Source organism: Syngnathus acus, chromosome 22 (assembly GCF_901709675.1).
Source record: "Syngnathus acus chromosome 22, fSynAcu1.2, whole genome shotgun sequence".
Lineage (NCBI taxonomy): Eukaryota > Metazoa > Chordata > Actinopteri > Syngnathiformes > Syngnathidae > Syngnathus > Syngnathus acus.
Genome location: NC_051106.1, coordinates 5889997 through 5909443, shown reverse-complemented (window position 1 = coordinate 5909443; position 19447 = coordinate 5889997). Strand labels below are relative to the sequence as shown.

Sequence of the window (19447 nt, the reverse complement as noted above, 5' to 3'; positions counted from 1 at the left end):
TGGTCCAATTATAATGTTTTCAAAGTTTTTTCTAGTTTTTATATGCTAGAAAAGGCATTTTAACATTGTTGTTTTATTGTTATTTTTCTTTTGTCTGTAGTTTACCATTTGATAAATAAAGAATTGTTAAAAAAAAAAAAGTGCAGGTTATATAGTTCTTGGAGATTTCAATTCCGAAATTCTAAAACAGATTCAAGCTCTATCCATGTATTGTACACAAGCAGTTCATATATATGTGATTGTAAAACTGTATAGTGGATTCTTGTACTTGCTTGTCCATTTGTAGCTCATGTAAACGATAACACAAAGTTTTATTAACACAAGTATTTTCATACTCTTGGGATAACCCATGCCCTTTAATATCTTTTTACACCAAATGTTTACTCTTTCAATTTGGAGGAAGACAATGATGTGAGGAAAACCTTGCCAGATACTCCTTGTTGTGTGGTGTTGGGTGACACACTTCAGCAAGATAGTGAACATAGAATTGGGTTAGGGTTGAGGAAGCCAGCAGAGAATTGAAGAACTTGCAGGGGTGGGTCAACCAAACCGCAGTCAGAGCTCACTTCTGAGAAGACAAAGAAAGCAACATGATGTAGTCACAAATAGTGGATAATCAAAGTCTACACACCGCTGTTCCAATGTCAGGTTTTTGTGATGTAAAAAAAAAAAAAACTGATAGCAAGATAAATCACTAATCCATCACAGGGGTGTGTAGACTTATGTCCACTGAATGTCATTAAGCTTGCGGGGGTGAAGGTAGTGTTTGGTTATACCCCGGCCACTGTCGTCTCTTGTCTGTCAGGGGGACATAAACTACTCCCATCAAAGCTCTTTTGAGGAAGGTGCCGTCATTTTGACGGTCGTACTGCTCCAGCACCTGACTGCCACCATCGGGGCCGACTGGCAGCACCAAGCGGCCGCCTGGCTTCAGCTGCTCCAGAAGCTTTACAGCAGGAGAAAAGGGAATTCAAAATCTCACTTGCATTAGTTTTATTTTCAAGGTCAAACACTATATATTTTTTAAATGGTTATAAAAGGTAGTATGTTGAATTCTAAAATTGCACATCTCCAAATATATTTGACTTGAGCTGCTAAAATGCATACGTACGGCCTTTGGAACAGTTGCTGCAGCTGCCCCGACGTGAATGGCATCATAAGGGGCTCCCTCTGGGTAGCCGAGCCTTCCGTCTCCCACTGTGCATACATATAGACATGGATGGCTTCTTTTAAACCTCATTCAAAATATGGAGTGTCCTCAAAGGAATGTTTGTGTGTTCATTAACTCACTCACGAGTCTGACGCGTCCAGAGGTAATAAGTTCCGGGTCATCAGCTTGGATGTTTCTAATTGAACTTTGAACCAGTTGGTCGATGTGGTCGATTCCCACGACTCTCCCATTGCTTCCTGTCTGTGCACAGAAGAGAGGAGGGCAGTTGGTGTGGGAACCAAAAGAATGAAACGTCCACACCATCTTAGAAACCATCTAACCTGATCATGACATTTACCATTCTTGCAAAACAGGCTGTGAGATATCCGCTTCCTGAGCCCACGTCTAGGGCCGATGCTCCTTCTGTGAGTTTGTCACTCAATAGCTCCAGAGCGTGGGCGTGCTGTCAGGATCAGTGGACATTGGGAGGGGGTGATTTCATTTCATACCAATTGAAATCTCTAAAGAGCATTGAGCCATATTATCAATGATGTTGAGGATACTTGCCATGTGTGGTGCACTGATGGTGGCTTGGAAGCCTGTGTCAGAAAACACATGGTCAATTTCGTTAAACATGTATGGCAAAATAGAAATCCCTGTAATGGAGACCTATGGACTGGGGAGAGTCTGCATATGGATAATCTCTGGAGTAGATTCCTCTGTCTGTAGCCAGCATGGCACTGAACACTCTGTCGCTGTGGATCACGCCATGATCTGAAAATGCAAAAAGATGACAGAATGACATTTGTCATTTGAACATTTCTACTCAGGCATCATACTGACTGAATTTACCCCTCAGCCTAGTTATGAGTTCTTGGTGCGTTTTGCCGCTGGACATCCACGCCATGGTTCGGGACAGCAGCACTCCCATCGGGATCGCCACTATTGCCAGACGCAACGCAGCTCTCATCTCTTAAAACAAATCTCTCTGCACTGACATCATGAACCTGGGCAAAGGACGGAAAAAGACACGAAATGTACGTGGAGGTTAAATAATTTATATACACCGTCAGTCTCGAGCCTATGGTAAACGTTTAGCTTGTCATTCACTCCAGACGTCAATAAATGACAAAATTAAAGCTGGGTTTGGTTTAACTCAAGTATGTGCTCACTGACACTGAACTGCAACGTAGCTTTTAATTCCGTTTGTTTACTCGTGTTGGCTCGTGAGTGAACGATCCGTTCAAAACAACGAATCTTTTTAGTGAACGAGAGTGAACGAATCACTTCCTACAGTGATTCGTTCTTTTTTCAGTTCATGGTAGGGGGCCAGCTTCACGCAGGTTGACGGTTGTGTTGTGGTGCGTTTGGGGTCCAATGGAAATCAGAGCATGCAGTTCAACCGGAGAACCTGGATTGGTTATTTTTCACATACATAAAATAAACAGTCAAGTCGAGACACCTCGACTGTGATAGCCACTCAGCTGCTGTCAGAACACAGATTGTCTTTAAAAGTGACTTTGTTCTGATTGTTGCAATATTTATAGACCTAGTCTAAAACAGTAAACAAAATCACGTTGATTCTTCTATTTTAATCACAATCACTTTAAATTGTTCATTTCTTACACCGTCTAAAACCTTTTTAAAAAACGGTCCCTTTTATTTAAAAAAAGGAATACAATTTAAAGAATATTTAGTATTTATTTCAATTCAATTATTCGACTCTCCATAATAGGACTTTACGTCTTCCGTTGTAATATAACTGATTTTAATATAGGAGCATAACAGATTTTTGTTGGCGGTGTGCCGCGAGATTTTTTCCGATGAAAAGGTGTGCCGTGAATGAAAAAAGGTTGGGAAACACTGACCTAATGTGCATTGATTGACATGTCATTTTATAAGCTGTGATGAATTGCATTTTGGAAACTTTGCAGCGCGCTATTTTGCATATGTTCACGAATGCAAATGAAATGCGCGTCATGGTTCTTCTAATTGCGTAACCGATGCAATCTAACGTATACATATATTGTATCCTCCATACGAATTCAGGGGCACTTTGGAAATATTTTGGAGCACCTGCTTGAGGAGCCGTATACTTCCACAGCAGCAGCAGCAGTAACAGCAGTCTGATGACAGCAACCGGCCCGCCAGGGAGTTGAGTCCGGCCCAGGGATAGCATTATTATTGAAAAAGAAAGAAAGAAAATGTGGTGAATGGTCTTTGTTGCTTCGCTGGTCTCCAAAAAAACACTTGGTGGAAGATGGCTGGCCCAGAGAAGGAACACTCCAGTGACACACGGCTGTCCCAATGATGGTCATCACACGCACACGCACACACACACACACACACACACACACACACACACACACACACACACACACACACACACACACACACACACACACACACACACACACACACACACACATCTGGGTGTGGTGAAATTTGTCCTCTGCATTGAACCCATCCCCGTGTAATTTGGATCAATCCCCTGGGGGGGAAGAGGGGAGCAGTGAGCAGCAGCAGCAGCAGCAGCAGCAGCAGCAGCAGCGGCGGTGCCGCTCGGGAATCATTTGGTGATCAATCCCCCCAATTCCATCCCATAATGCTGAGTGCCAAGCAGGGAGGCAATGGTCATAGTCTTTGGGTTTGAACCCACAACCTTCCAGTCTCAGGGCGGACACTCTACCACTAGGCCCCTGAGCTGGCCCTACACAACCTGTCTAAGAGCTCCTGCATCGCTCTACCCGCCGACTCCGCTCTGCTGACCCCCAGCACCATTGGGGGGATAGAGCCTTTGCCATTGCTGCCCCCACCCCCCACTCTCTGGAACTCTCTCCCCCTGAGCGACCATTCGTAACGCTGACTCCCTGCGCTGCTTCAAACACCCTCCCGAGACCCACCTCTTCGACTCTGCACATGACACCGAACTCATCGTGTGTGTGTGCGCGCGCGCGCGAATATGTAATGAATTTCTAGGTAAAGCGGCTTTGTTTTCTCAAAAAGCGATGTATAAAAGCGATCTATTATTATGTCGTTGTTGTTGTGTGACGGGAACAGACTGGTTTGTGGCATCATGTAAAAAGGCCCAGGACGCCACGTCCCGTCACGATCACAAGGCCAAGTTTTTATTATTGAAGTGACCTAAAGCAATAGTACATTTCTACCTCGTTTCTACAACTTCAAGCTGATTTAATACATAACAGACATAGGATGACATTTGATGGATTGAATGACACCGTTTGTATTCGGTCTATGTCGAACCCGATTACAGAGGCGGCATCTGTGGCTCAGTGGGTAGACCAATACGTCCAATATTGCGACGCCGAGCCAAGTTTATTTGTATAGCCCTAAATCACAAGCAGTCTCAAAGGGCTTCACATAGACAAAAATTGACAATTATTCTCAAAGCATCCCCTGATCTTAACCTCCCAAAAGGGCAAGGAAAAACTAAAAAAAAACCCTGCCAGGGGAAAATGAGAAACCTTGAGAAGGGACCACAGATGAAAGGATCCCCCTTGATGATGAAAGGCTGCAATGGATGCAGGGAGGGCACAAATAATACATAATATGAAAATCAATGAAAAAGTGGGTGCCACAGTGCCCCATAATCGGAGTGCAAGCCTGAGAAACAGGTGGTTGATTTGGCGGAGGAACTCCATCGTCATTTTGGCTACCAAATGCGGGCGGCTTTGTATATTGTTGTGTTTTTGTTTGCTTTCCGTTTTGTGTTTCAACTGAGGGAAGGAGAAAAAAAAAGAAAAAAGTATTGATCCATTTCACCATTTTTGCTTGTGTTTTGAAACAATCGTTTCGTTTGTTTGTTTATTTCAAACGTGGGGGGGGAAATAAGATTACTGTACACAAATGAAAGGACAAATATACATGTATATACACTAATATAGATAATACACATTTATATAGAGATAGATCTATATATATATATGTGTGGATATAAACTAAAAGAGTAGCAAGCAACATATAACCAAAAAAGAAACCATAAATCATATTCACATGGCTGCCCGTGTTGTGCAACAGGAACAGACGAGACAGGTGTAACATATTGTACTTGTGCTTGGAACATCCACGTCACTATCGGCTTGACATTAAACGCTTCCAAAAAAGAAAAAAAGAAAAAAAAAAGCCTAGGGTCGAGACTCTCTCTGTGCGTGTCATTTTCCTGCCGACTATTGTCAAACACGCTGCGTGCTGATTGCGCAGTCCAAATATTCTGCCACAGCTACAGGTCGACGCTGATCCGACTGCGTAGGAGAAATGGAGCTGGAGACGATGCAGGTTACTATCAATACTTTGCTCAAGCTAGAGTTGTTTGTTCAAAGGCGGCCCTTACACTAAGCAAACTAGGCCGCAATAAAAATAAGACATGCTTATTTTTGGTTTGAATGATCCTTTTCTTTCCAAGTTGTTCTAACTCATATAAAAGCATAATTTGATATCATTCATAAAAGGCACCCTCCATTTTATTTGAGCGATTATATCCCAATATGCATGGATATGAGTTAGAACAACTTAGAAAATAATAATTACAAAATATATGTATTTTGGGGTGGTTGCAGGTCGCCTTCCAACTGTCGCGCTAGGGCAATGGCTTAGTCCAGGGCTCGGGAACTCCAAATGTTCAAAGTGGCCCAAGTCAAATCAAAACCATACCTGTCTGGAGCCGCAAAAATCTAAAAGCCTTTTATAAGGCAACATAGACCAGGGGTGCTCAAAAATTTTCAGCTCGCGAGCTACTTTTGAAATGACCAAGTCACAAAGATTTACCCACTAAAAAAAATAATAATTATATATATATATATGATATGTCATCGTGAAAAAAAAGTCCTGCTCCCATTCCCTATGAAAGTGATACTTCTTACTATGGCCAGCTCCCCCACTCATTTTTATACCCTTTCTTAAGTTTAAGAGAAAAAACAGGGTTCTGACAATTGGAGGGAACTCGCGAGCTAGCGTGTTTGTGTTGTGTTATTAACGCCGTTGTTTGAACACGCGTCAAGTGCGAGGAAAAAAAACAACATTTTAATATCACGCGATCGACCAATAGTGGCTTGGCGATCGACCGGTCGATCTCGATCGACGTATTGGCCACCCCTCACATAGACTGTCAATACATAAGCTGTATGCTGACTAATAAAATAATTGAAATAATAATAGTGGTATCAATTCGATCATTTCTTCTTGCGGCCCATTAGAGGTAGTAGTACACCTGCGTGAAGCTGGCCCTCCAGCCCACGCAAAATTGAAGCAAAATTGTCTGTTTCGTTTGTGCAAAAAAAAAATTTCGTTTGTGCTGCTGTTTTTTTTAGTTATGAAAGAGGATTTGATAAGTCATCCAGACTTCACCCAGCCCCCCATCTGCTCCAAATGAACCCAAAATGGTACCGTTCGTTTGTGCTGCAAAAATGTTCGTTTGTGCTGCTACGATTTCGTAGATATTACACATTTATTGGATAGCGATGACGTCACCCAGCCCCCCCCCCCCTTTTACTCCAAATGGACCCAAAATGGTAGCGTTCGTTTGTGCTGCAAAAATGTTCGTTTGTGCTGCTACGGCTTCGTAGATATGACACATTTATTGGATGGCGATGACGTCACGTAGCCCCGCCCCCCCTATTTACTTCCAAATGGACCCAAAATAGTGCCGTTCCTTTGTGCTTCGTTTGTGCTGGTTTGTGCTGCCAAAGGTTTCGTTTGTGCTGCTGCTACGGTTTCGTAGATATTACACCTTTATGTTCTAGCCATGACGTCACTCAGCCCCCATTTAACTCCAAATGGACCCAAAATGGTACCGATTGATTGTGCCGCAAAAAATGTAGTTTGCGCTCAGTGAATCATTCAATTTGTCATTTATTTAATATTAATTCATTTTCTAGAGATGTCAAATCTTTGCTCCACGGATCGTTAATTAACCATTTGTTTGTGCCATTGCAATTTTTCATGATTAAAATCATGCATCTTCCTTTATCCCCTGTCATGTATTTTATTCTAACAATTTTTCACTTGACATCATGATAACTCCTCAATTCTTACACATGTATTATCCAACTAATTACCATGCAAAGTGACCTCTGCAGCCCGGTAAGACATATCGCAACAGGGTGGCGAAAAACAAAGACGTGCAACTTTTTCAAGCGACAAATGCATCTATCTCCGAAGATTTAATAACAGTGAGTGACAGAAAGCGTCTTTTTCTGGGAAGTGACCATCGACCAATGTAAGTAAAATGTGTGTAAAAAAAAAAAAGAAACGAGTTCCTACAATATAGAATTAAAAACACCCCAGGTAGTCTGAATAGCTAGTTCGCTAACATTGTCTTATTAGACGTGTGTAATTTGCACAGACCAAGGAAACTAGATTTCTAAAGAAAGCATGCTTGATACATTTTGATGTCAAAATATTCCTCCCTTTGCATCATTTTTCCGTCCATGCATAGCAATTATAATGAACACGCATGTGTAATTTTAATTATTCAAGCAATGAATCCTGATTATATTTATTTGTCCTGCAACTAGATGCCCAAACAATCGGCAGTAGACAATGATTTAATTGTTGCAGTTCTCTGCTCATCAAAAGAGGCCATACTTGAAAATGGTAACGTAGCCACTCCAAGCGCTACTGTGTGGACAGATCTGAGTGACCGGTTGGAAAAGAAGGTGTCTGCAAAGGCTCTGTACACCTTTGTAAAAACAAACAGACACAATCTCTGGCCAGCTCTGGGATTCAGTCATGATGAAACCGATCCTGAAACTAGCAGTGAAGCAAGCTCGGAATCAGGCCCTGAACGGTCATCCCAGCTTCATATTCCTTTTGACGAGTGGATGGAATTCATTCCGGAAAAGGCTGAATACAAAGATACGAACTGTCGAACCCAGAAAAGAGAATATGCCATTTTGAAGCCTGGCACCTGGACGGACCCACATCATAAATGAACAAATCTGGAAAACAGTCCAAATTCCTTGCACGTTTGTTTTTAAAAGAGCCAAGGTCTATCCATTGGTCTCAAATAATGATATCCAAATCAGAGGATACTGCAAGGAGTGTCATGGCCTTCTCAACATGAATTGTGGCGGAGAGCCAGAAATTAACAGCCCAATAATATTGAACTGTTTCATTAAGAACAGTGATGACTCCCTACACGCTGGTAGCTCAAAGCGCTTTCTATCTGGACAGTTGCGTGTGCAGGTAGCCAAGGAACTTTGTGAGGGCAGGATGGAACCACATGTATGGCGAGCATCACAGGCAAATAGACGGATGGACTTTGGAGACCCTGAGCCAAGCCACCTGCCAAATTTGGCCACCCTGGGCAAGGCAAAGCAAGAGAGAAATGATTTGGCATTGGGTGACAAAAATCCCATTTTCTCATTGCAGGTGTTGAAATACAGTGCACCTCACAGTGACAGCATCAAAGACATTGGACTTGTCGAGTTTGTCTGTCACTATTGGAGTCAAACACATATGCATGTGCACAAGAGCTGAAAGAAATCTCACCCAATATTATGTGTTGATGCAACTGGCTCAAGAGTTAAAAAACGGATGAGGCCGAATGGCATGTCTGGCCATATCTTCCTGTGTCAGGGTGTTATGGCAGGGCATACCAGCTCCAGTGTCCCAGTCGTGCAGATGCTGTCAGAGAAGCATGACGTTAAGGCTATCACACAGTGGCTGAAGGAATGGATCCATGCAGGCGCATCGGTTCCGAAAGAAGCAGCGAGCGACTTTTCTCTGGCGATTCTTGGCGCTCGCGTCAAAGCTTTTACCCCTCATCCTGATCTGAAGAGCTCCATCAATGAGTGCCTTAACATTTCACGTGGGAATCAACCTGGACATCTACCCCCATGTTTTGTCAGGGTAGAGGTAGCACACTGTATTAAGATGATCTGCCGATGGGACTGCCTGAAAAACAAAAGGCCTCGTGTGAAGGATTTCTTTGTCAGGTCAATAGCACAGCTTCTTAAGTCACAATGTTTGCAACATGCAAAAGAACTTCTTCATGCTATCACCATTGTGGCACGGAGTGAGACAGAGGGTAATGACAATTCTTGGCTGATGGGGATCAGCTACAATCTGGGAGAGTTTGTGCGGATTGACACTGACCTCGGTAGCAGTTGCAAGGAAGTTGCCTTGCTTGCATTTCCCTCCAGTCTGGAGCTAAAAGAGAAGACTTTTACCCTGAGAGCAGTCATTGCCTTTGAACCAGGACTGACCCAGGATTCCCTTGGGCATTATGTGGCATACTGCAGGAGGGCTGCGTATGCCTGGGAGATCTATAATGACCTGGGAAGTGGAGTGAAAGCAGCTTCGGTAAATACTAAGATCTTCCCACATGCTGTGTTCTACACAGTGCAGTGATGCATTGTTTGAATTGTTGGAAAAAAAATGGTGATAATGTTCCCTTTGACAAAGAAAGTTATTTGGTCACGTTTTCAAGTTTCTTTTTCTGGCTGTCATCAACTTCACGTGTATTAATTGTTGCATTAATTAATGTTTTGGAGCAGACATAGACTCATCAGGTATTTAGGTTGCGGTGAACCTTTTGCACGTCAGATGTAATTGAAAAAAATGATCATATAGGCTTATTGAAAACAAGGAAATTCATCAATGAGCACGATACAAACATAATTACAGAAATATCCTCGTACTAAAAGCCATACCCCGCAGCGAAGGTTTTCTGTAAGCTAAAAAGAAAAGAAAAAAAAGGCTAAGAACATATTTGCCTTGAAAAAAAAGGCTAAGAACATATTTGCCTTGTATTCGTCCTGCATCAGGAGCATTCCAGGAGCTTGAAATTCGCGACGAAATACAGTGACGTGGGCTGGGTGACGTCATCGCTATAAATTAAATGTGTAATATCTGCGAAACCGTAGCAGCACAAACGAAACTTTTGGCAGCACAAACGAACGACACTGTTTTGGGTCCATTTGGAAGTAAATAAGGGGGCGGGGCTACGTGACGTCATCGCCATCCAATAAATGTGTCATATCTACGAAGCCGTAGCAGCACAAACGAAAATTTTTGCTGCACAAACGAACGGTACCATTTTGGGTTCATTTGGAGCAGATGGGGGGCTGGGTGAACTCTGGATGACGTATAAAATCATCTTTCATAACTAAAAAACCATAGCAGCACAAACGAAAATGTTTGCTGCACAAACGAAGCATAAACGAAACAGACTATTTTGCTTCAATCTTGCGCGGGCTGGGGGGCCAGCTTCACGCAGGTTTAGAGTACACGTACCTGCATAGCAGAGCTGTCTGTTCGATATCGAAATTGATGTCCTTGATCTGGTGATCGGTGATATTGTTTGTGCGGAGAGGCATGTCTTTATAGTTTTCTGAATGATTCCGGTTTTATTTTTCAAGTCCGAAAATAGACACTCTGATATTTTAATGAATGAATCCCTCCCTTCATGTACTCGCCATCGGGGAATGGTTTCCGCGCTTTATTATCTCCCGGGCTGCAACAAAACCTGCAGCAGTAGTAGAGTTTGGAGATGCAATCCACTTTTTGGAAATGTTTTTTCGGTCCTCAAATTTCTCCACCAGCACTGCAATTGCACGTTCCCTCTCAGTTGCAACTGGGTGATCGGCAGCAAATTTAGCATGCTTTATCTGAAAATGTCGCTCCAAATTCCTCCTCTTGTTATTTGACAACCTTTCATTGCAAATCAAACATGCAGGCAATGCTTCAGCATTGGCAATGAAAGCAAATAGTTCAGTGCATTCTTTCTTAAAGCCTCTTTTCTCATCAGCAATCTTTCTCTTTTTGCCTTTTGAATCCATGGCCAATCACTCACACACCTGTTTGTTTACAACTCGCATGTGGCGTGTCGTAGACCATGACGCAATTTTGCTGTTTGACGCCATTCTTAAATTCGGTATTTGTAATATATTTACAACTACATACATTTTACAGCATAAGAATGGTTGTGTCATGATTACAATATAAAAACCATATTTTAAAATTTAAAACCAACAACAACAACAACAACCAACAACATATTTCTCCATTTTCACGCATTTTTGCGAAAATTCCAGGGAGCCGCTAGGGGCGTGCTAAAGAGCCGCGGGTTGCCGACCACTGGGCCTAGTCTCGTTCATAAAAGGCACCCTCCATTTTATTTGATCCATTAGATCCCAATATGCATTGATATGAGTTAGAACAACTTGGAAAGAAAATAATAAATACAAAATATATTTTTTGGGGGTGGTTGCAGGTTAGGGTTAGCATTTATACGAGTTAGAACAACTTATAAGAAAATAATAATTATATATATATAAATATATATAAATATATATATATGTACGTATATACGTTCGTGAAACGTTCACGTGTAACGGTTAGTGTGTGCGTGCGCGTGCGTAACATTGGGAGATGCGACGTAGCATTGTTAACCTTGGTTAACCAGGGACCTCTAGTGGTCACAATTCACCATAGCAGAAGTCAACATCTTGTTGAGGACTGTTATCAGCACTTTTTGGAACAAGGTAGACAATACTGTCAATAGGTCTTCAGACGTCTTTTACTATGACCACTTTTTTTTGGAACAGACAGAGTACAAGGCTGCAAATAGACAAACTTCCGCCATTTAAATTCACACCTTGTCCCTCATCTGGACCCTAGGACCGTTCCGGGACCACTGACGACGGCGTGTCCGAAGGAGCATCTGAGTCTGTGGTCGTCGTCCAGTCAGAGACGTGAGTCAGCTTACCTATCCATCACTCTGCTTCAGTCCTATTTTTTTGGCATGCTATTCGATGTCCGTACGGCGACCTGGAGAGTGGAGTGCTTTGAAAGGCGCCTTATCAATCAAATGTAGTGTTGTGATTACTCGACGACAAAGTCTGCCGTTTGGAGTTGCGTCCTGTTTTTCTGAAATTTGCCTCGGCTGGCTTTCTTCTCCGCTTTCGAGCTCTTGTCTTTTTTTGTGTTTCAGTAAGTGGAGTTTGCAGTTTCCACGTCCCTCTAATCGGAGACAAGACACCACACCATGGTGGCGTTTGGTATTGCTCCTCTTTATTGTTTCTTGCGCACTCATATACACATGCGCTTTTTGTTTTTGGTCACTCACACGCACGCATTCACAGCGTCAAACGTGGGAATCGAACTCACGGTGTCGGCACCAATGTTCCCAATGTAAGTGTAATAAATAAATGAGGAAATACAGGAATGAATCAATCAATCCAAAAATACATGCATAGATGAATGAAGAAATAGATCGATAGATAGATAAAGACTAATCAATCAACCAACCAATAGATAGATCGATAGATAGACTAATCAATCAATCAATCAATCAATCAATCAATCAAAGAAATCTTGTCACTGACAACTTGAACTTGCTCGGAGTCGCATTTTGTGTTGTGTCTTGTGCCCGTTCCTTTTCTGTCGGGCTTTTGCGCTCTCTCGCAATAATGTACCGACCGAGCCCAGACAGAGGGGTCATCCCGTCTCGTTGCCGCAAACAAGGTCAAAACCAACGTCAAGTGCAAAGAAAACTTCACGTCACTTGGCTAAACACAAAATACGGCATTAGACGCACGCAGAACAGACAACACGTACACAGCTAGGGACATTCGTACCGAGTAAGCAAGAATAGAATGAGAGCGCAAAATGTCAAATGACAAGTGGTTCGAGATGAACCAAAGCACCCAGAAGCTGATCGGCGAACCACCAAAGCGCAAGGTACGCATCGGACGCATGGACGCGCACGCGCGTGACTAATGGCTAAGTCGAGTTGAAAGCATTTGCAAGTCGTTCGCTCCGTCGGGGGAGAGACAGAGAGAGAGAGAGAGACGCCGCCGCCTGTGACGTCGTTTGCACTCAGTCTGTTCAGATACCCTGGGGCTCCATTCTGGCGGTGGTCCCGACGCTCCTCTTGGTCGTGCTTTTCATCCAAAACATCGTCTTCTTCCTCTTGAACAGGTACGCACGCACGCAATGAACAAACACTTGACCACCACAAGTTACAATCCCCCCCTTCATGTATACCCTTTATGTGTTCCAAGGCCTCAGGACATCGTCAAAGAGATGGGCGCGCTGGTGGCGACTTTGCCCAACAGCATCCCGGACCGCAACTGCACCGACTTAGCCTGCCACTGGGCGGCGCTGCAGACCGCATTAGCACAGCTGAATGCAAGTCACGCCGCGATTTCCAGCGACCTGGAGAAGAGTCAGACCGCATTCGCAAGGCTGAAGGCAGGTCAGGAGGCAGGTCAGACGGCATTGGCAGAGCTGAAGGCAGGTCACAACGCGAGTCAGAGCCTGCTGGCCAAAGTCTGGCAGGAGATTAGCAGCGACAAAGGGCTTCTGAGTCAGACACTGAAAGACCTGAAGACGGACTACAAGAGCATGTCTCAGGTGAGGTGGACATTTCAGGACTTAACGTCCCTCCCTCCTCTTACACACAAACTACTATCTCCTTTGAATAAGAACAAAAGCAGAGGCGTAGCCAAGCCGGGGCGAGCGGGGGCGGCGCCCCGGTTAGGACTCCGTGCGCCCCGGTTGGAAAAAAAATAAAAAATAAAAAATTGAGCTTTTTCGATTCTTCATTTTTTTCTTTCGGTCTTGCGCGAATGTGCTTGCGCTCTATGTGCGCGATGTTATCCATTCACCGTTTGCCTCCCGGACGTTGTTTTAGCGATCAGCGAACGGCGTGGGTGATGTTCGATTTTCTTTCCTGTGGGCGTGCACCCCTACTGGAAAAATTCCTGGCTACGCCTCTGAACAAAAGTATTGTTGAAAGATGCAAACAAAGTGTCCCAGTTGTCATTTCAGTTCTTTCAAACGCTTGGTGCGCAGGAGCTGTCACAAGAGAACAAGAACTTCAGTTGGGCTTTGTCCAGCCTGCAGCAGAAGGTGGTGGATCAGCCCACACTTAACAGGGAACTCAGAGGTAGCTAGCGAGCGTGTCCAGTTTGTTTAAAGCGGGAATCTATTTTGCACTCTCACATTTTTTTTTTTTTTTTGGCTTCAGCTCTCATGGCCAGAGACTGCAGTCAGGTCATGGCGGCGGGAAAGTCCCAAAGTGGAGTCTATACCATCTTTAGCGGGTCCAACAGCTTCGAGGCTTACTGCAACATGCGGCAGGACGGGGGAGGCTGGACCGTGAGTGCTTGACCCCCCCCCCCCCCCCCAAAAAAAAACACCCCAAAGTTCCCCTCGTGAAGCCTTCCCCAATAAAGTTGGCACTTATCTTCAATGCTGAACGTCCAGTTGGCCAGTCATGCTCGTTTGCTCCGTTGATGGTGTGTGTGTGTGTTTGCAGGTGATCCAGAGGAGAAAGGACGGCTCCGTCAACTTCTTTCGGGATTGGAACGACTATCAAACCGGCTTTGGAGACCTCGCCGGAGAGCACTGGCTCGGTCTGAAACAAAGACATCCTTCTTATCAAGCCTTTGTGGTTTGCGTGACGTGAAGCCGCCGCCTTTGCGTGTTTGCAGGCCTGCAAAACATCCACGCTCTGACGGCCTCGGGCGGTTACCAGTTGCGGATCGACATCACCGATTACGACGGCCGCACTTACTACGCTCTCTATGACGACTTCTCGGTAGGCCGGAACTCGCTGGACCCCGAGAAGGACGGCTACCCGCTGCTTGTGAGCGGCTACTCTGGAAACACAGGTAGCGCCTTCCGCCGGGGGGGGGGGGGCACACTCGAGAGCCTGCTCAAAAGCAAGTTTGTGTGCTTTGCAGGCGATCAATTCACCTACCATTCTGGGATGAAGTTCACCACCAAAGACCGCGACCAAGACAAGAGGTCTGCAGAGGCTGATAACAATTGCGCCAATATGCACAAGGGCGGTTGGTGGTACAACAACTGTCACGGAGTCAACCTGAATGGGCCGTACAAGGCAACCGGCACCTGCACATTTCGCAATCTAAACTGGTATTATTTGGGGGCATCACCGGCTACCTGCCTGAGATTTGTGGAGATGAAGCTCCGGCCCAGAAAGTGAGCGGTCGGCCGGCGGAGCCTGGGAACGGCATCCCCGTGGGATCACGTGGGTGCTGCCCGACGTCACCCATTTGCGCAGCGCTCGTCAAGTAAAATGGCGGTGCGCAAATGTGTGTCGGATTTGGCCCGGGCAAATTGGCCCAAGTGCAATTCCGAATTTCACCAGGAGCTTGACACGAGAGAGACCTGACAAACGTTTAGTTGGAAGTTAGTTCCTCAAAATGAACTCTTATTAAAGGGCAGTTTGGCGCTGTTGCAGTTCCAAATTTCACCAGCAGACGGTGCCAAATTTAGACTGACGTGACATGGTAAATCCGTCGTTAGATTAGTCGAAGTTATTGACTCGGGAAACACGACCTGTTTTGAATGACACGCACGCGCGCGCGCACACATACACACACACACACACACTTTTGGATCATTTTAAGATGTTTTGCTTTGCTATCATAAAATCCCTTACATCTGTTAACATAAGGAGTGCCCATAAGCATAGGTTAGCTACGATTGATTATGTGTTAAGTTAATGAGTGTTCGATGAAGTTGTGTTTTACAATGACATCGGTTCAAGTAAGGGTACATTTGACATTCTCTTGCTTTGCCATGAAATAACTAACAGCTGAAGCATTCCAATGGCATCTGTTAAAGTAAGGGTACCCACCCATAACCATTGTTTAGTTAGGTTGCGTTGAATATTGACTTAGGTTTCATTTTCTTCCGTTTTGCGTAGGTTTCATTTTCTTCCGTTTTGCGTCGTTTCAGTTGAATATTTTCAAACATGGTTTATTGCTGTTGATGTCAAGAGGTTGGTTGGTTGGATGGATGGATGCATCATCAACATGTATTCAATATGGATGTTTTATTCATACATGGATGTATTCTCACGTGAGTAAGGACTGTTAAAGTAATCATCGTTTAGTTATGTTGTGTTGAATATCTTTGAAGTGTTGTAGTAGTTAAGTTGCATTTTCTTTTCTTTTCTTTTTTGGAACCAAAATTTGGATTTTGGGAATGAGGCCAACTGATTACTCCACCCATTCCAGCAATTTATACCCTCGGTCTCCTTTTTGTCCCCTCCCTTTACGCGAGTTTTACAATCCAAAGAGGTTTGCGACGGCATCATTCTCGCTTCGATGACAAATGGCAAGTGGAATTGTCGTCGTTTGTACAAACAATTGAGATGTCTCACTTTTTTCCCTTATTCATTAAACTTTCTCTTGATAATCGTTTGACGATTGATCTTTTTTTCCCCCCCACGTATATTTTACTATGTGGTGCAAGGTTCTTCTATATTCAATAATGAATATATTGAGAATATTTGTCATTTTTCACATGTCCTGAGTGTTGCTAGTCACCTAAGCGTTGAACAGAGGCTGTGATGTACCGAATCTTCGTACTCAAAGATGGCAAATCGAAACTCTTGAATCTACCCTCAACATCGGAATGAGCCAGACCTGGTCGGAAGTAGTTACCTTAAACTCAGCTAGTGCTAGTGTCAATGAACTCATCCCCGCGGCGGTTGCAATAAAGATGGCTTAACCCAACCGCGAGTTACCAAATCGCGCCTACCTAAGGGCAGGGCTGTCATACTTGTGTTTTTTTGCCGGGCCGCATTGTAGTCAGAGCTTCTTTCGGGAGGGCCATTATGAACTGTCGACCCGAACCAATATATAAGCACCTCGTATTCTATGCAGTCAAAGCTCCAAAACAAATGGACTTGTCAAACCTCGGTTTTCGAACGTCCCGGTTCTCGACCAACTGGGAATTCGAACACAAAATTCGAGTTTTTTTTTTTTTTTGCTTCGGTTGTCGAACAAAATTCGGAGGTTGAACCTCGCGAGATGAGCCGGGAGGACCCGAGAAAACCCGACCGAGCGGCCTGGATGCCCACTGACTCCGTTGTTATTGCATTTTCGTTACTTTGAGGATTGCATTAACCCGTAATCATGCCTCCAAAGGAAGCAAGTGGGAGCAATAAAGCCATCCTAAAACACAAAGACGCTCTTAAAGCAATGCGACAGTGAGCGCCCGGCCAGCTCGCTGCGGGCGGTTGCGCGATCGGACCAAATGAAGCTCCCTGCGCACTGAGGTCCACTTCAATTTTGGATAGTACATCAAGACTTTCAAAATATTTTCCAAATTTCAGCGACGGCTCTGTCACAATAATACAACCAGCGCGGTGCAGTTGCGCGGTCGGCGACGCGCTACGGTCGCGCGATCGGACAAAAATGCGCAAATGAAAAAATGCTTGAAAAAGGCGTTTTTTTTTTGCTTGGAACGGATTAAATTTCTTTCCTTTATTTGTAATGGGAAGACATGATTCGGAATTCGAACAATTCACTTCTCGAACAGCCTTCTGCAACGGATTGTGGTCGAAAACCGAGGCTCCACTGTATAGACATTTGAATTTTGTCTGTGATCTGGACTTAGGACCATTCCGGGACCAGTGACGACGGCGTGACCGAAGGAGCATCTGGACATTCACTTCCACTTGATCCATTTGCTCCGAGGTGGGGCAAACTCACCGATGGGACGCCGGCGGCGATGGGGATCATCAACAGGGACAACATTCGCATGGCGTTTGTCACCACCTTGTGGACAGACAACAGACACGTTGGACCTCTGGAGGGAAAACAGCTGAACAAGAAGAAGATGACGATGATGATGACGACGTTAGACATGATCGGCCGTCAATCGCATACCTCCACGATGAACAGATTGGTCAGTCCAAGGGCAAGCGGCAGAAGCCACGTGGAGTCAGGTGACGTCAGGTCGGGGAACCACAGAGTGCCCCCTGTGGCCAAAGAGGCGTGGAGCACTGAAATGAAAACTGTGCTTCAACACGTGCGGAACTCCTAGGGAAGTATAAGTACAGGAAGAGCAGGAAGAGGAGGCTTTCTGGCCAAGGCACAGCCGCACCACGCTCTGACCGGAAGCCGCAGGATGTGGAGACTCCCCAGGGTCAGCATGGCGCCGGCCGTCCCACTGCGAGCTTATCAGCTTGATTTTGGTCATCACAAAACGACGTGTTCAAATGTTTGTGGGAATCAACAAAGTTTCACGTGTGTTCTGTTTTGTTATGACATACAGTACGAGTCGGCTAAACACTGTGCAATCAAGCAAACAAAAAGCCACACAATTGCTCCTGAGGGCTAAATAAGACAAAATTAAAGTCTCGTATTTTGTACTCACCTGCTGGGGGTCGTTCTTGTTGCGTTTTCACCTTTTGCTTGCTTGCCACTCGGTAGGTCCGGAGTCGGTAAGGAGCGTCGCGGTGTTGGTGACGTCACTTGTCCTCGAGCGGCGGTTGGATATGACGTCATCCACAAGTGCTTCACGTTTGTTATATATATATACAAAAAAAAAAAGAATATATATATATATATATATATATATATATTTTTTTTTATATATATATATATATATATATATATTTTTTTTTTGGGTGGTTGCGACGCCCTCTCCCCAACTGGCGCCCGAGGCAATGGCCTTGTGTGTGACTTCAACCAGTAGGTGTCGGTAATGCCCATTGAAGCTGGTGCCACCTCGCCGTAAAACAAAACAAAGAAGAAAATGACGTAACTTCCCGTTCACGAACGAGTCGTGAATTGCAATTCCCGTTCACCAACGAACGAATCTGTGAGTGAACGAATCACTCACTGAGTGAATCACTCACTGAGTGATTCGCATTTCCAGTTCACTGCGAGAACGGATCAGTGAGGGAACGAATCCTGGCTTTCCCGTTCGCGAACGAGTCAATGAACTGCTTTCCTGTGCATTAACGGATCAGTCAGTGAATATGTTGCGTCTCTTGGCGTGAACTATGTAAGCCAGAATGTAGATTTACGATTTACTTTTAAATAACGTGTATGCATATATATGCCTAAATGTTGTTATTCAATATATCGACTGCAGTTTCACATTTGATTGCTGGTTTGAGATGTACTTTTTTTATTATTATTATTATTATTATTTTAATAAACATTTGTTATAACTTGTTATAACGAGCCAATTATTATGATATATAATAATTTGGGGGCGGGGTAGTTGTATTGTTTGATGTGTATGGGTTGTTTCCACTGGATATATATTTAAAAAAAAAAAAAAAAAACGTATCATTGTGTGTGGGGGGGGATTCATTGAACGATTCGTTTGAACGAATCTTTTGAGTAAACCGATTCTAATGATTCAGTTCACCTAAAAGAACTGGAATGCACATAACTATCGTTTACCTCCGAAGACGCGACGGGGACCCCGGACTCACTTCCGGGTTGACCGTTGGCTAGCCAATCATCTACCTCGGTTTTGACCGGACATTAGAGCGAA

General features: G+C 44.3%; 2 protein-coding genes across 3 annotated transcripts; one reads left to right on the top strand and one right to left on the bottom strand.

The window, feature by feature from the left end:
• Positions 1 to 88: 88 nt before the first annotated feature.
• On the bottom strand, positions 89 to 19413 carry pcmtl (l-isoaspartyl protein carboxyl methyltransferase, like). 2 transcript variants are annotated; one of them, XM_037240711.1, is made up of 9 exons: positions 19354 to 19413; positions 2003 to 2157; positions 1820 to 1924; positions 1718 to 1749; positions 1509 to 1613; positions 1291 to 1411; positions 1112 to 1197; positions 777 to 946; positions 89 to 568 (listed from the first exon to the last, which is right to left on the bottom strand). In XM_037240711.1, the coding sequence occupies exons 2-9, from the start codon at positions 2118 to 2120 to the stop codon at positions 556 to 558; spliced, it is 750 nt and encodes a 249-aa protein (XP_037096606.1). In that variant the 5' UTR covers positions 2121 to 2157; positions 19354 to 19413; the 3' UTR covers positions 89 to 555. The 2 variants fall into 2 exon arrangements, with proteins under 2 accessions (XP_037096606.1, XP_037096605.1); XM_037240710.1 differs by lacking the exon at positions 19354 to 19413 and having other exon boundaries at positions 2003 to 2381.
• LOC119116360 (fibrinogen C domain-containing protein 1-like) lies at positions 12782 to 17980 on the top strand. Its single transcript, XM_037241675.1, has 9 exons — positions 12782 to 12853; positions 13005 to 13093; positions 13177 to 13528; positions 13970 to 14063; positions 14145 to 14275; positions 14436 to 14532; positions 14611 to 14790; positions 14863 to 15020; positions 17552 to 17980. Exons 1-9 carry the CDS (start codon positions 12782 to 12784, stop codon positions 17978 to 17980), a joined length of 1602 nt encoding a protein of 533 aa, XP_037097570.1.
• Positions 19414 to 19447: the final 34 nt, after the last annotated feature.

Bases quoted from the DNA above. Each gene is read 5' to 3' on its own strand.
- pcmtl (XM_037240711.1), bottom strand. From the start codon at position 2,120: ATGAGAGCTGCGTTGCGTCTGGCAATAGTGGCGATCCCGATGGGAGTG. The intron at 1,750-1,819 runs GTCTCCATTACA...TTTCTGACACAG, and splicing joins AGACTCTCCCCAGTCCATAG to GCTTCCAAGCCACCATCAGT. The intron at 1,198-1,290 runs GTGAGTTAATGA...ATGTATGCACAG, and splicing joins TGGACGCGTCAGACTCGTGA to TGGGAGACGGAAGGCTCGGC.
- LOC119116360 (XM_037241675.1), top strand. From the start codon at position 12,782: ATGTCAAATGACAAGTGGTTCGAGATGAACCAAAGCACCCAGAAGCTG. The intron at 14,064-14,144 runs GTAGCTAGCGAG...TTTTGGCTTCAG, and splicing joins ACTTAACAGGGAACTCAGAG to CTCTCATGGCCAGAGACTGC. The intron at 14,791-14,862 runs GTAGCGCCTTCC...TGTGCTTTGCAG, and splicing joins CGGCTACTCTGGAAACACAG to GCGATCAATTCACCTACCAT.